This window comes from Orcinus orca, chromosome 2 (genome assembly GCF_937001465.1).
Source record: "Orcinus orca chromosome 2, mOrcOrc1.1, whole genome shotgun sequence".
Classification (NCBI taxonomy): domain Eukaryota; kingdom Metazoa; phylum Chordata; class Mammalia; order Artiodactyla; family Delphinidae; genus Orcinus; species Orcinus orca.
In genome coordinates, this window is record NC_064560.1 from 11,346,511 (window position 1) to 11,359,510 (window position 13,000).

At 46.9% G+C, this 13,000-nt stretch overlaps 1 protein-coding gene across 15 annotated transcripts in view; it reads right to left on the minus strand.

Moving 5' to 3' along the window:
* KIAA1217 (KIAA1217 ortholog) overlaps positions 1–13,000 on the minus strand; it is a 325,812-nt gene that overhangs the window by 24,969 nt on the left and 287,843 nt on the right. For all 15 annotated transcript variants that reach the window (XM_012537154.3, XM_004280956.3, XM_012537155.3 and 12 more), the window contains 4 exons: positions 7,764–7,939; positions 3,682–3,812; positions 3,035–3,182; positions 154–583 (listed from right to left, as the gene is read on the minus strand). In XM_012537154.3, coding sequence (XP_012392608.1) covers positions 154–583; positions 3,035–3,182; positions 3,682–3,812; positions 7,764–7,939 — 885 coding nt within the window. The remainder of the gene's footprint in view (positions 1–153; positions 584–3,034; positions 3,183–3,681; positions 3,813–7,763; positions 7,940–13,000) is intronic.

Sequence of the window (13,000 nt, forward strand, 5' to 3'; positions counted from 1 at the left end):
ATAAAATAGATAGTTATATATATTTTTGATAAAAATATATCTTTGATACATATATGCATTATCTCCACAACCAGACTGTACACACTCTTGGAAGGAAAGGACCACATCCTGTCCTCCTTTATGGAATTACGAAAAATGGAAATAGGACTCTACCTCGATAGACACTGCCCTGTTCTTGGCACTCACACTGTGGATTTCGTCCATGAACAGGTTCTGCACGGAGGAACCATTCCCGGGCATCTGCGGGGACTGCAGAGCTGAGGTCACCTCCTGTGTGACAGCGGGAGGGCTGGCCGGGTGAGGCCCGGGCCCCCCTGGCAAGTGCTGGGCAGGGTTCAGCAGCGCGGAGGAGAGCTGGGACGGCTGGATGACCACAGGAGAGCTCTGAGCGTGGTGAACCGTCAAGGGCACCACTTCCGACTTCACGTCGCCGGGGACGCCTGCACCGGGGAGGGGCTGGCCCGAGGCGCGGGGAGCCTCCTCCTGGGCCTTCAGGACTTCTGCGGCCGTGGCCTTTTCCATCACGACATACTGTGCAGCCTGGGCTGCATCTGTGCCTTTCAAGAGCCCATCAGTGACATGCCTGGGAGAAACCACGCACAGCAGCATGAACTGGTGAACTAGGTAACGTGCATTTTAGTCGTATGGTATGCTTGAGTGCTGTGTCATCCCAAAGCCAGACACGATTGTGTTGCAAAATTAAGATTCTAAAACCCGGAGTAGCAGCTTAGAGTTGAGGGTTCCCATAGCAACCTAACTGCCTCCTCGTTATCTCCGGCAGCTGCTTGCCTACTTTTTCCCTCAGGACATGGTCTGTCTTTCCCTTTCCACGTGCACTGTCGTGTCCAGACTGGGGGGTGGTGACATCAAGTGGACACACGATTCTAACAGTAACTCCTGCACCCGATCCAGGCCTGGGCAGCTCTCCTAGATGCTCGGTTCTAACCCAAAGCTTCCTAAACCCTCCATTCTCTCCTCCTTTCACTGCTCCACGTCTTGGGAGGTGGTTTATATGCCAGTTCCCTTTGCTTTGCTCTTCCTACAGCTCAGCCTGGTGCCATCTGGCTGCCCCACCCGGACTTGGGCAGCCTTTCTGCAACATCACGAGTGACTTCGAATCTAACCGCCGGGTTAGTCCTCCTCTGCTTGGGGGGCGGGGTCATTGATTCTGTCTGTCCACCTCCACCCATGGTCCAGCGGCAAAGACATGACCTTCGGGGTCAGACAGGCTTGTGTTTGAGTATCGGTTCTGCCCTGTTCTAGCTCTGCAAGGCCGGGAACTTCACCTCTGTGAGCCTCAGATACTTTTCTGGAGATTATAATAGTGACGGTGACAGTGCTGTTCAATGTCTTCCTCAGGGCTCGGTGCTACGATCAATGTAGTTACATGTAAGACTTTGTCACACATGGCACCGACCCATAATTTTTAACTAGTCCCTCATTCCCTTCTTAGCAAAATGCTTTTTTTTTTTGATTGGAAAGAAGACATTGCTTTCTACGACTCTCCTCTTCTACTCACTTGTTTCTTTTGCTCTTTACCTACCCCGTCCCTTCAATCCCAAATCCCTAAGGGTCTCTTTCCTCCTTTCCTTCTCATTCTATCATAGGCATCGCTTCCATTTTCAGTAATCACCTTCATGAAGGCGACTTCCAACTCTAAACCTCTCCTCCCTCCGAGTTAGGCAGGGACTCCCTTAACTCTAAGTGCCTCATGGGCAGCTCTGTTTTGCTATCCTTCCAGCACCTCAAATTCAGCATGTACCAAATCCCTTCAGCATCTTCCCAAGCCGCTAAGTTGCTCTGAACTGTGACTGTCACCTGCTCTGTCTTCTCTATCAGGCACCAGGACATGTGCCTGTCCTTGGGGTCGTGCATATTCCTACCTTCCTTCTTGTGTCTTCCACAGTGCTGCGTACAGCATGTTATACCGGGAAGATACCAAGGAAAGATCAATAGTATAAAGGCCTGTGATGAGCAGCTAATATTTCTTCTATTTTTATTGTTAAAGTTACTTAACTGGCTTTATCTATCATTCCCACCACTGAGCATTTACGGGACACAAAGTCCTATAACATTCAAGACACACAATCCCATCTGTTTTTAGATGGAGATAAGACAAATACTGAGCTTCATCTGTGCTGGCTCTAAAATTTTTTAAAAATTGTTTTTCAGGGAAGAGAAGGGAGGGTGGGCAACGTTACCAGCCAGCCTGCTCCCTCTTTAAACACTTAATAAGGATGGTTTGCTTTAGGCTTTGTGGGTGGGTTACCACATTTAGATAAGAGCTTAGTTAAGAATTCTTTGAACATATTTTTATCCTACGGGAAGGAAAAGTTCACTCTGGCAATTTTAAATGAGGGAACCTGTGAGAAAGTGCAATTCGGGTACAACTTCTTCCTGTGCCCAGGCAGACGAGGTCTCTGCAGGAAGAGGCCTCTTGTTGTTCTAATTCAGATTATTTTTGGCATCCTGGAACTTACACAGGTGATTATAGTGCGCTCTGTAGTCTTAGCATCTCAAAAGAGGTTCTTTTTGACGTCACTGTTACAAGAATATAGTTAATAATTCATCTAAAAGTCAACTTCACATTTCACATATTTCTCCTACAAACCTGATCAAAAGATTATAGTGATTAAAGATTATTAGTGATTAAAATTCTCCCAAGAATTTATATTCTGCTTGTGACCTGCTCTCAAATCTGGTCCAAGATCTAAGGGGTAACATCTTTGTAATTTCCAAGTTCTACTTAAAAAAAAAAAGGAAAATTCAGGACTGCCACTACTGGGAAGACTGGGAAGTGGTTCATGTGTGGTAGTCGTGTCTGTTTCCCACGTGGGAAAGGAAGTTTTATAAGGGCAGGGGTCCTGTTTATTATTATATTCTTGACACCTACCACCACCAGGGCTGGAGCAGACAATGTCCAAGTACGGCTGACTGCCTGGCTGTGAGATCAGAACCAACAAGAAATCTGGCGTCAAACTATCAGTTCTCACCCCAGCCCCGCCCCCCCACCAGCCCAGGAAGCCACGGTCACCTGCGCAGCATGGTCAGGGCGTCGGTCATGCCTCGCACTCTCTGCAGGAGACTGTCCAGCCTGTGCGGCTCCTCCTTCAGAAACCGCACGGCCTCCACTTCTATGCGCAGGATGGCTCGCATCTTGTTTTGTAAGGTTGGAAATTCTCCTGCGGGCCAAGAGCAGCTGGTGAGCTATATGAAAAAGCCAGAGCAGCAAGCCCCCTGTCCCGAGCCCCGACTGTGGACAGGGCTGAGAAGCACGGGGTTCACCCACCACAGGGCAGCTCACGTGCCTTGAGGCCGAGCTGGGCCCAGCGTGACCTGGGCCAAGGCAGAGCCCCAGGCCTCATTTCCTGCCTGTATATCTGGGATAAGCTCACGAGGCCCTTGGGTTGTGTTTAATGAATTTGGTACAGGTGCCTGGTGCACCGTACTTAAGAGTCTTAAGAGTCATTCAGTCCTAAATATTACAGCCACCACTAAAGTATCAGCTCCCAGAAGACAGGCAGTGATGTATCCCAAGTGCCCAGAACAGTGCCTGGCACACGGAGGTGTTGGATGAGTACCTGCCCATGTGCATGAATGAATCCTTCACCGTCTGATGGATTTTCAAACACCCCAGGAAACAGGCTTCAGACTCCTCCCCCCCGCAAGGAGGACACTCACCTTTCAGGGAAGCTACTGCCTCTCCCACCTGGTGCAGGAGGAAAGCCCCGTCTTCCACGTCTTTTAGAGTAACCACGCGGCTGGCCAAGGCAGAGTCCTTCTTTAAATCTTCAACGAAGTCTTCCAGGTCACTGTGGGGAGCGCAAACCACAGATAGTGAATGCTGGGGCCTTCAATAAGGACAGTGCAGGAGCAGAGGGACCCCTGAGCCTCACCGCCTGGCCTCCCCTCCTGCACCGCGTCCTGGCCGCTCCCTCCACGCCCACGGAGGCGACGGAAGCAGCTGGTACAGGAGTAGCTTGGTTTGGCTTAAGATACTCTGCTGTGGTATGAGGCAGGTGCGAGGCCGTCTTCCCGGGGCTGTCCACGGGGAGGCCCAGGTTGGCCACCTGTCTGACCAAGGACCCACTCTTCGTTTTCAGTGTTGCTGATGCCAACTAAGGGAGGGTGTGCACTCTGCGATGTGACAGAGGAGAAGGAGGGACGGAGGGGGCAGAAGGAGGAGCCCGGATGGCTTTAGGTCCGGCTTCTCAACCTTGGCACTTGGCCTTTGGGCTCAGGTAATTCTTTTCTGTGTGTGGGGCCTGTCCTATGCACTGTAGGATGTTTAACAGCGCCCCTGGCCTCGACACACTAGATGCTGGGAGCAGCAACTACATGCCGACAAATTGGACAACCTAGAAGAGGGACAAATTCTTACAAAGGTACAACCTTCCAAGACTGAACCAGGAAGAAACAGAAAATATGAACAGACCAATCACAAGTACTGAAATTGAATCTGCGATTAAAAATCTTCCAACAAACAAAAGTCCAGGACCAGATGGCTTCACAGGTGAATTCTATCAAACATTTAGAGAAGAGTTAACACCTATCCTCCTGAAACTATTTCAAAAAATTGCAGAGGAAGGAACACTCCCAGACTCATTCTATGAGGCCACCATTACCCTGCTACCAAATCCAGGCAAAGATACCACAAAAAAGAAAACTACAGGCCAATATCACTGATGAACATAGACGCAAAAATCCTCAACAAAATACTAGCAAACCGAATCCAACAGCACATTACAAGGATCATACACCATGATCAAGTGGAATGTATCCCAGGGATGCAAGGATTCTTCAGTATCCACACATCAATCAGTGTGATACACCACATGAACAAATTGAAGAATAAAAACATATGATCATCTCAATACATGCAGAAAAAGCTTTTGACAAAATTCAACACCCACTGATGACAGATGCCAGTAGCAACCTCCCCTACTTGTGACAAACAAGAATGTCGGCAGGCACTGTTAAATGTCCTTAGGGGAGGGGGAACGAACTTGCCCCTGACCGAGAACCTCTGGTTTATACCAATTGTCCTGTCAATAAGGACTGAGTGTCCTCTCCAGGCTACAAAGAGAAGAAGTGATCACAGATCTGATTTCTGGGGTGTGTGTGCACACACTTACACACACCTCTTAGGGTACTGCCAGTTCCAATAGAACTAAATTAAGGTCTCCTACTTCAACAGACAAACACACCAATAATAACATCCTGTCGCCTCGGCCCATTAATAACCCCACCCTAGATGGGGTGCATCCTTGCAGTTTGCCTGTAAGTCCAACAGAAAAACCCCTCTTAAAGAAACAGGAAAAGCGCTTTGATTTGAAGAACCACTAGGTGGCAGTAAGCGAACATCTAGTCCACTGCCAGAGCCTTGAGTGTGCTCGGGTAGGCAGCAGGTTGAGAAAAGTACAAACTTCCAGTTATAATATAAATAAGTACTCGGGGGTGTAATGTACAACACGATAAATATAATTAGCACTGCTGTAGGTTATATATGAAAGCTGTTAAGAGAGGAAATCCTGAGTTCTTATCAGAAGGAAAAATGTTTTTTTCTATTTCTTTAATTTTGTATCTTTATGAGATGATGGATGTTCACTAAACTTACTGTGGCCATAGTTGCAAGATGTGTGTAAGTCAAATCATTACGCTGTACTTAAACTCTTACAGTGATGTATGACAATTACATCTCAATTAAGCTGGAAGGAAAAATAATTGGCAATTCTATAAAAATATTAAAAGGCTATGTTTTTTTAAAAGAACTTTTCAAGAAGAACCTTGAGATGTAGTTGTAGACAATCGGGCTGTCGCAGAAATGTTTCAGACAAATAATAGCCTTTTTACCTCATGGTGGGTGATTAGCTGTCTGTCTATAAAGGCATGAACTAAATAAAAATTAAGAGGCTGCTCTTTTTTTTTGCGGTACGTGGGCCTCTCACTGTTGTGGCCTCTCCCGTTGCGGAGCACAGGTCCAGACGCGCAGGCCCAGAGGCCATGGCTCATGGGCCCAGCCACCCCGTGGCATGTGGGATCTTCCCGGACCGGGGCACGAACCCGTGTCCCCTGCATCGGCAGGCGGACTCTCAACCACTGTGCCACCAGGGAAGCCCCAGAGGCTACTCTTGAGATGATGCACGGTCGTCAAATTCTCTTCTTCAGGAAAATAATAACTCAAACTGATTTCTTCCTCTAGACTGCTACTGAGAGGGGTATTCTAATTCTAATCAGGCACATTGGGTTGGCATATGAGGTGACATAAGCTACACCTCAAATATCAAATAGGTGATAGAGCACAGTACTCTCCATCATGTTGTAGGCTTCTGGTGATTCTGGTCATGAAAAGAATTTGGAAGCTGCTCCCCTACAGTCCCATTTTGGGAGGTTTAAGCTTTCCAAGAAACGAGAGAATTACCTATATACAATGGAATACTACTCAGCCATAAAAAAGAGTGAAAATGTTGCCATTTGTGGCAACATGGATGGACTTGGAGGGCGTTATGCTAAGGGAAACAAGTCAGAGAGAGACAAGTACTGTGTGATGTCACTCATAGGTGGAATCTAAAACACAACTAACTAGTGGATATAACAGAAAAGAAACAGACTCACAGGTACAGAGAACAAACTAGCGGTTACCAGTGAGGCGGGGAGGGGGGAACGTAAGGGTCGGGGAGTAAGAGGTACAAACTAGTGGGTGAAAGATAGGGTACAAGGATGTACTGCACGACATGGGGAATAAAGCCAATATTTTGTAATAACTATAAATGGAGTATAACCTTTAAAAACTGTATAAAACATTTAAAAAATAATTTAAAAAAAAGCCTTTATGAAACAAAAAAAAAAATACCAACACTAGAAGAACCCACGCAAATGATTATTCATTATACTAAAAGGTGAAATTGTTCTATGATAAATCTTCATCGCATAACAAAACATACATTAACATAAAAGATGGGCCTGCCCCAGTGACTGGGGCGTAATAAAACTCTGCTCATTTCAATAGTGGGACTTGATAGATGCTTTCAATAAGAACCTCACAGAAGATGGGTAACATTCAAGGAAGCATCTTTCATTCTGGATCAGACATACTTTACATTTAAATTCTTCTTTTGTGATTTTAACTACCGTTGAATAATAGGAGGATAACTTTGGCGCTGTGTTATTTTGGCTATTAGTTTTAATTTATTGAGATTAAATGCAGACTTCCCATTTATCATTGGATTGTGCAACTGGCTCCTCTTAATTTTAGGCATTGCCAAGCCCTATAGAACAGTGTGATGCTCCGGCTTCAAAGAGACTAGCTCAGGGCTTCCCTGGTGGCGCAGTGGTTGAGAGTCTGCCTGCCAATGCAGGGGACGCGGGTTCGTGCCCCGGTCTGGGAGGATCCCACATGCCGCGGAGCGGCTGGGCCCGTGAGCCATGGCTGCTGAGCCTGCGCGTCCGGAGCCTGTGCTCCGCAACGGGAGAGGCCACAACAGTGAGAGGCCCGCATACTGCAAAAAATATATATAATTAAAAAGAAAAATAAAGAGACTAGCTCAGACTCCCAAGGATTGTTGAATTTCCTGGGCCTGGATGGAGGGGCACTAGCTAAGTGTCCATGGATACCCAGAACCAGCAGAACTCTAACTGTACACAGTAGGTGCTCAATAAAGAAAGAGGCTCAGAACACCGTCTAGGAAGGGCCTCCTCCTTGGCAAAGACAGGCTTGCCTTCCAGGTTGAGCAGCTAAGCATGCAACAAGGGACCGCACTCACCACAACTTCCGGACAACCTTTTCCTCCTCGTGCAGGTACTTCTGCCTCTCCTGTTCCACCAGGACCCGCTGTCGCTGCACAGGGTCCTCCAGTCTCTTCAACGTTTCAATCACTTTGCTGTTGATTTCCTGCTCAGCCTTCCTCATCATCGCCCTCAGCAGCTCCTGGTTCTGCAGCTGTTGGACAAAAGAAACCACCCTCCGTTGGCTCTGAGGGCTGCCACGGGGGTGCCGGGGGTGCCTGACACGCTCCAGGCGCGGGTTTGGATAAACAGCCCCACAGCTGAATCTCTCTTTATTTCAGTGAGAGAGGGAAGGGAGCACAGACCGTATATTATCTTGCGGCTTCAGCCAACGTCCAAGTTTTAGCAGTCAACTGACAACCAGACTTCCACGTCCCTGTCTGCCAAAAAAAACAGGGTCCTTTCTGTACGCTGGTAGTGCATCCTGGTAATGGGTGTAAAGTCTCACTGACATGTTTTCCTAGGGAGAGCCAAGAGTACCAGCTGTGGAGCCAAGCTGACTTTGGATCAAACCCTACACCCTCTCCCGGATGCACTGAGAGACTTTGGGCACATTCCTTATCTCTAAGGATGGGGACTCACTTCCTTTGCCAGGGCTATTCTGAAAATTAAATGAGATACTGTTTGGTACAGAAAGGTACTCAACAAAAGTTAATTAGAGTGTGGACTACTTCAGCGTATCAGTTAAAAGAGAATCTGTGTCCCTCTTGTTAATGGGTCCATGGACCAAATGCCCTGTAATCACAGACCATCAAAACACAGTACTTGAGGATGTGGCAGAGGGAAGGACTGGGGGTTTGGGATTAGTAGATGTAAACTATTCAATATTATATAGAGGATGGATAAACAACAAGGTCCTACTGCACAGGGAACTATATTCAATATCCTGTGATAAATCATAATGGAAAAGAATATATTAAAAAAAGAATGTGTGTGTGTGTATAACTGAGTCGCTTTGCTGTACAGCAGAGATGGGCACAACACTTTAAATCAACTATACTTCAATAAAAAAATAAAATAAAAAACTCCCAAAACACAGAACTTGATGTTGACGGTGGCAATGATAATTTCCAGACGAGCCCAAGGCTCTTGGCAATTAACTAATTTCCCTGGATTATACGTAGCTTGCTTGCATACATAAGACCACAATTTCCATATAATTTTCCATGTAGTTTCCAGAGCACTCTTGTTTCTCACCCCAGACTATAGGATGTGTGAGTTTGAATCCACGCTTCACAACAATCTAGCCAAACACTTGAGTCCTGTTTCCAACAAGGCGTTAAGTGCTTTCCTGGGGCAGGACAATTTTCTGACAGCACATGCATCAAGTGAGTTCATTCAATCAGCCTCAAAACCAGTAATTATATTATACCTATTCTATTATCTAAAGTTCCCCTGAAATTTCAATTAGCTGTTATTGTTTTCTTCATTTTCTGGTTTCGTGCACTGTGTATCACCTCATAGGGATAATGATGCCTCTGTCAACTCTCCATCATCTGTGCAAACAGAGCGGAAATACCATCTGACCGTGTTACCTACTACCCACTTGAAACCTCATCATGGCTTCCATTTTCTCTGAATAAAATAAAACGTTTCAACACGAACCACTCAAGCGAAACCACCTCATGTTCGAACATCAACATGGCACCACGGTCAAGCGGCCATCCAGAGAGAGGCTGCCTGGGTTCACTTCCGAGTTTTCCCACTTAGTAGGAAATTAGTGTGATTATGTTACAGTAAGTCCCCTACACACAAATCTTCAAGTCGTGGACTTTCAAAGATGCGGACGTGCCCCTGTATGCCAACTGTTGTACTGGACTACTGTACTTTTCAGGGTACTGTACTGTAAGATTAAAAATGTTTTCTTTGGATAAAAAAATGTTTTCTTTGGGCTTCCCTGGTGGCGCAGTGGTTGAGAGTCCGCCTGCCAATGCAGGGGACACGGGTTCGTGCCCCGGTCCGGGAAGATCCCACATGCCGCGGATTGGCTGGGCCCGTGAGCCATGGCCGCTGAGCCTGCGCGTCCGGAGCCTGTGCTCCGCAACGGGAGAGGCCACGGCAGTGAGAGGCCCACGTACCGCAAAAAAAAAAAAATATATTTTTTTTTCTGTGTTTTTGTTTTTTATGTATTATTTGTGTGAAATGTATTATAAACCTATTATAGTACAGTATTATATAGCCGATTGTGTTAGTTGGGTACCTAGGCTAACTTTCTTGGACTTACAAACAAATTGGACTTATGAACGCACTCTTGGAACGAAATGCGTTCGTATGTATCAGTCTCCCTGTGTCTCTCCAAAACAGAAAAAGGGATAGTAATAGTTCCTATCTCACAGACTGGTAATGGAGCTTCGAGAGGCAATAAAGTGCTTGCAGTCGTGCCCGGCACAAACCGAGCTCTCGGTGCAGATGACCTGTTGTTATCAGGGGGCATCACCCTGGGGGCGGGACCTGCTGGTCTGTCTGGGAGGGAAGCAAATAAAAATGTGCTGCCCTTGGGTTACCTCCTCTGTATGACTCATGACCGTGGTCTCACACTGTTCTTGCTAATAATATCTTTTTATTAAGGTCTTAAAAACAGTCAGTCTACTGCTGAAAGGCAACACGTTTGGAGACGATGCACAGACGGCGGCTTCCCCCCATGCTCTCTGCAGCTACAGCTCTGCCCACAAGGCGTCGGGCAGGCGGGCACTTTCCCGCGTCGCCAGCCTCCTTGCACTGTGTGCAGCCAGCACTTTCTCTGCTCTAGCCACAGGACCATCCTTTCAGTTCTTCTGATTGCCCAACCTCCTTTCTGCCACGGGGACTGTGCATGTGCTACTCCCTCTACCTGGTTAATTTCTGCTCTCCACAGAGTCTCCAGGACACACGTGCCTGGCACGTGGCCGGCATTCGATAAATATTTGTTGAACGCGTGAACTGAGTTAAGCAATAATGTTGGTAATAACAGACAATGGAGTATCCAAAGTTCCTTCCCGGATGGTAGAAACGTGGGGTGACCCATGGGCTCAGCTATGCCTCGAGCTCAGTGCGCGTGCCCTGGCTTGCTCTGACTGCAGTTGTTAAACACACACAGTAACATCAGCTGTTATCAAAATGGTACGCTCAAGTTCAATGCCATGTGTCAGGTCCCACAGACCTATTTCCTTTGGGGGTTGAGGGTGAATGGTAATGGATACGTAAGGCACAAATAAGAAGACGATTAAATGTGTCCAAAAAGGACTGATGCCGAGGTCCATCCCCGAAAGATTCTAACTGGTCTGAGGTGCAGCCTTGGCACTGAGAATTTTTTAAAGCCCTTAGATGATTCTGATGTGCCACTAAGGGTGAGCACTGTGGTCTAAGAAAAGGGCTCAGGAATGGACAGATGATGTCACTGTGCCATGCGCTGTGTGGCACGGCCCTCTGCACCTAACCCTCCTGCCCAAGTCTCACAGACAAGCTCCAATGAAGTTATGGTCCAATCAGCAGTGGATATTGACAGTGGCTATGAAGCCAGAAATTATTGCTAGAATATTTCAAATTCTTAAAATTTGAAAGATGGGAGAAGTGAGGCCCTGAGAAGTTAGGGTGCTTGTTAAGAGTCACTCAGCAGTTGTAGGGGGGGCAGAATCAGCATGAGAACTGGGTTTTTCAAATTCAACCCAGTAATTTTCCAGTCGCCATCTGCTAGACACAGTACGACATAGCAATGTCTGCTTTACTCCCAGCCACAAGCAGTTTCTGGCACACGGTAGGTACCCAACACACATCTGAGGTAGGAATGACAATACAGTTGACCCTTGAACAACGCAGGCGTGGGTGCCTACCCTCCACGCAATCAACAACCCGGGTGCAACTTTATAGCCCACCCTCCACAGTCACGCTTCTGCATCCGCGGGTCCAATCAACTGCGGATCACAGGTATAACATTTCTGAGATGTCTACAGCCGTATCAGAAGAACACACCTGCATGTAATATTCAAATTATTCAACTGGTAACAGGGTCAGATCACACCACTCACGTTATTCCACTCAAAGCGGAGGCAAGGAGAGGCCTGCCTCGAGTTCCAGGCTGTATGATTTTCCTTCCCAGAAAGAGGGGCTTCCTGGAGCCAGCTAGAGAGAGACTAAACAGGGAATTCCCATAGCACACTGGCTGGCACATGGGCAACAATGAGTTAATCATGAAGGAATAAAGACGTACACAGGTTCTCTTGCCACTGTCCCCTGGTCCCCTGCCCTCCCTGCCTGGAGTCCTTACCACTGTCTCTAGGACTTCCAGCATGTGTAAAACGCAGTGCTGAAGTGTGCCAACATCTCTCACTAAATGCTTTGGATAAACTAGTCACCAGCACTTTAAAACATGACATTTAAGGCTTCCCTGGTGGCGCAGTGGTTGAGAGTCCGCCTGCCGATGCAGGGGACGCGGGTTCGTGCCCCGGTCCGGGAAGATCCCACATGCCGCGGAGGGAGCGGCTGGGCCCGTGAGCCATGGCCGCTGAGCCTGCGCGTCTGGAGCCTGTGGTCCGCAACGGGAGAGGCCACAGCAGTGAGAGGCCCGTGTACCGCAAAAATATAAATAAATAAACAAACAAACAAAAAAACATGACAATTAGTTTTGCTTAGCAGGGATTCTAAATTCCAGTTAATAAAACTCTATTTAAGGTATAGTTTACAAACTAGAAAATATACCCATTTTAAGTGCACAGGTCACTGAGTTTTGACAAATGTATATATACACTGATGGAAGCACCACTAAAAAGGGAGACAACATTTGTTCTCACCCTAGGAAATTCCTTCATGACACTCTGCACGCAATCTCCTAACCCCCAGCTCAAGGAAACCACCGATATGCGTTTTGTCCCTCTAGCTTAGTTTTTCCTGTTCTAGAATGTCATACAAATGGAATTGCACACTATGAAATGTTTTGTGTCTGGCTTCTTTCCCTCAGGATATTGCTCTTGAGATCCAGCCATGCTGTTGAGAGTTTTAGTAGTTCATTATTTTTCATGCTGAGTGGCATTCTATTGTATGCATTTAGTACGTTGCATGTAGTAACTTTTTAATGTTTTTACATATTGACTTGATTCTGGTGATCTTGTTTATATTCGCTTATTTCTGGAAGCATCTTTTTTTAAAATTTATTTTTGGCTGTGTTGGGTCTTCGTTGCTGCACGTGGGCTTTCTCTAGTTACGGCGAGCAGGGGCTACTCTTCATTGCTGTGCAGTGTGG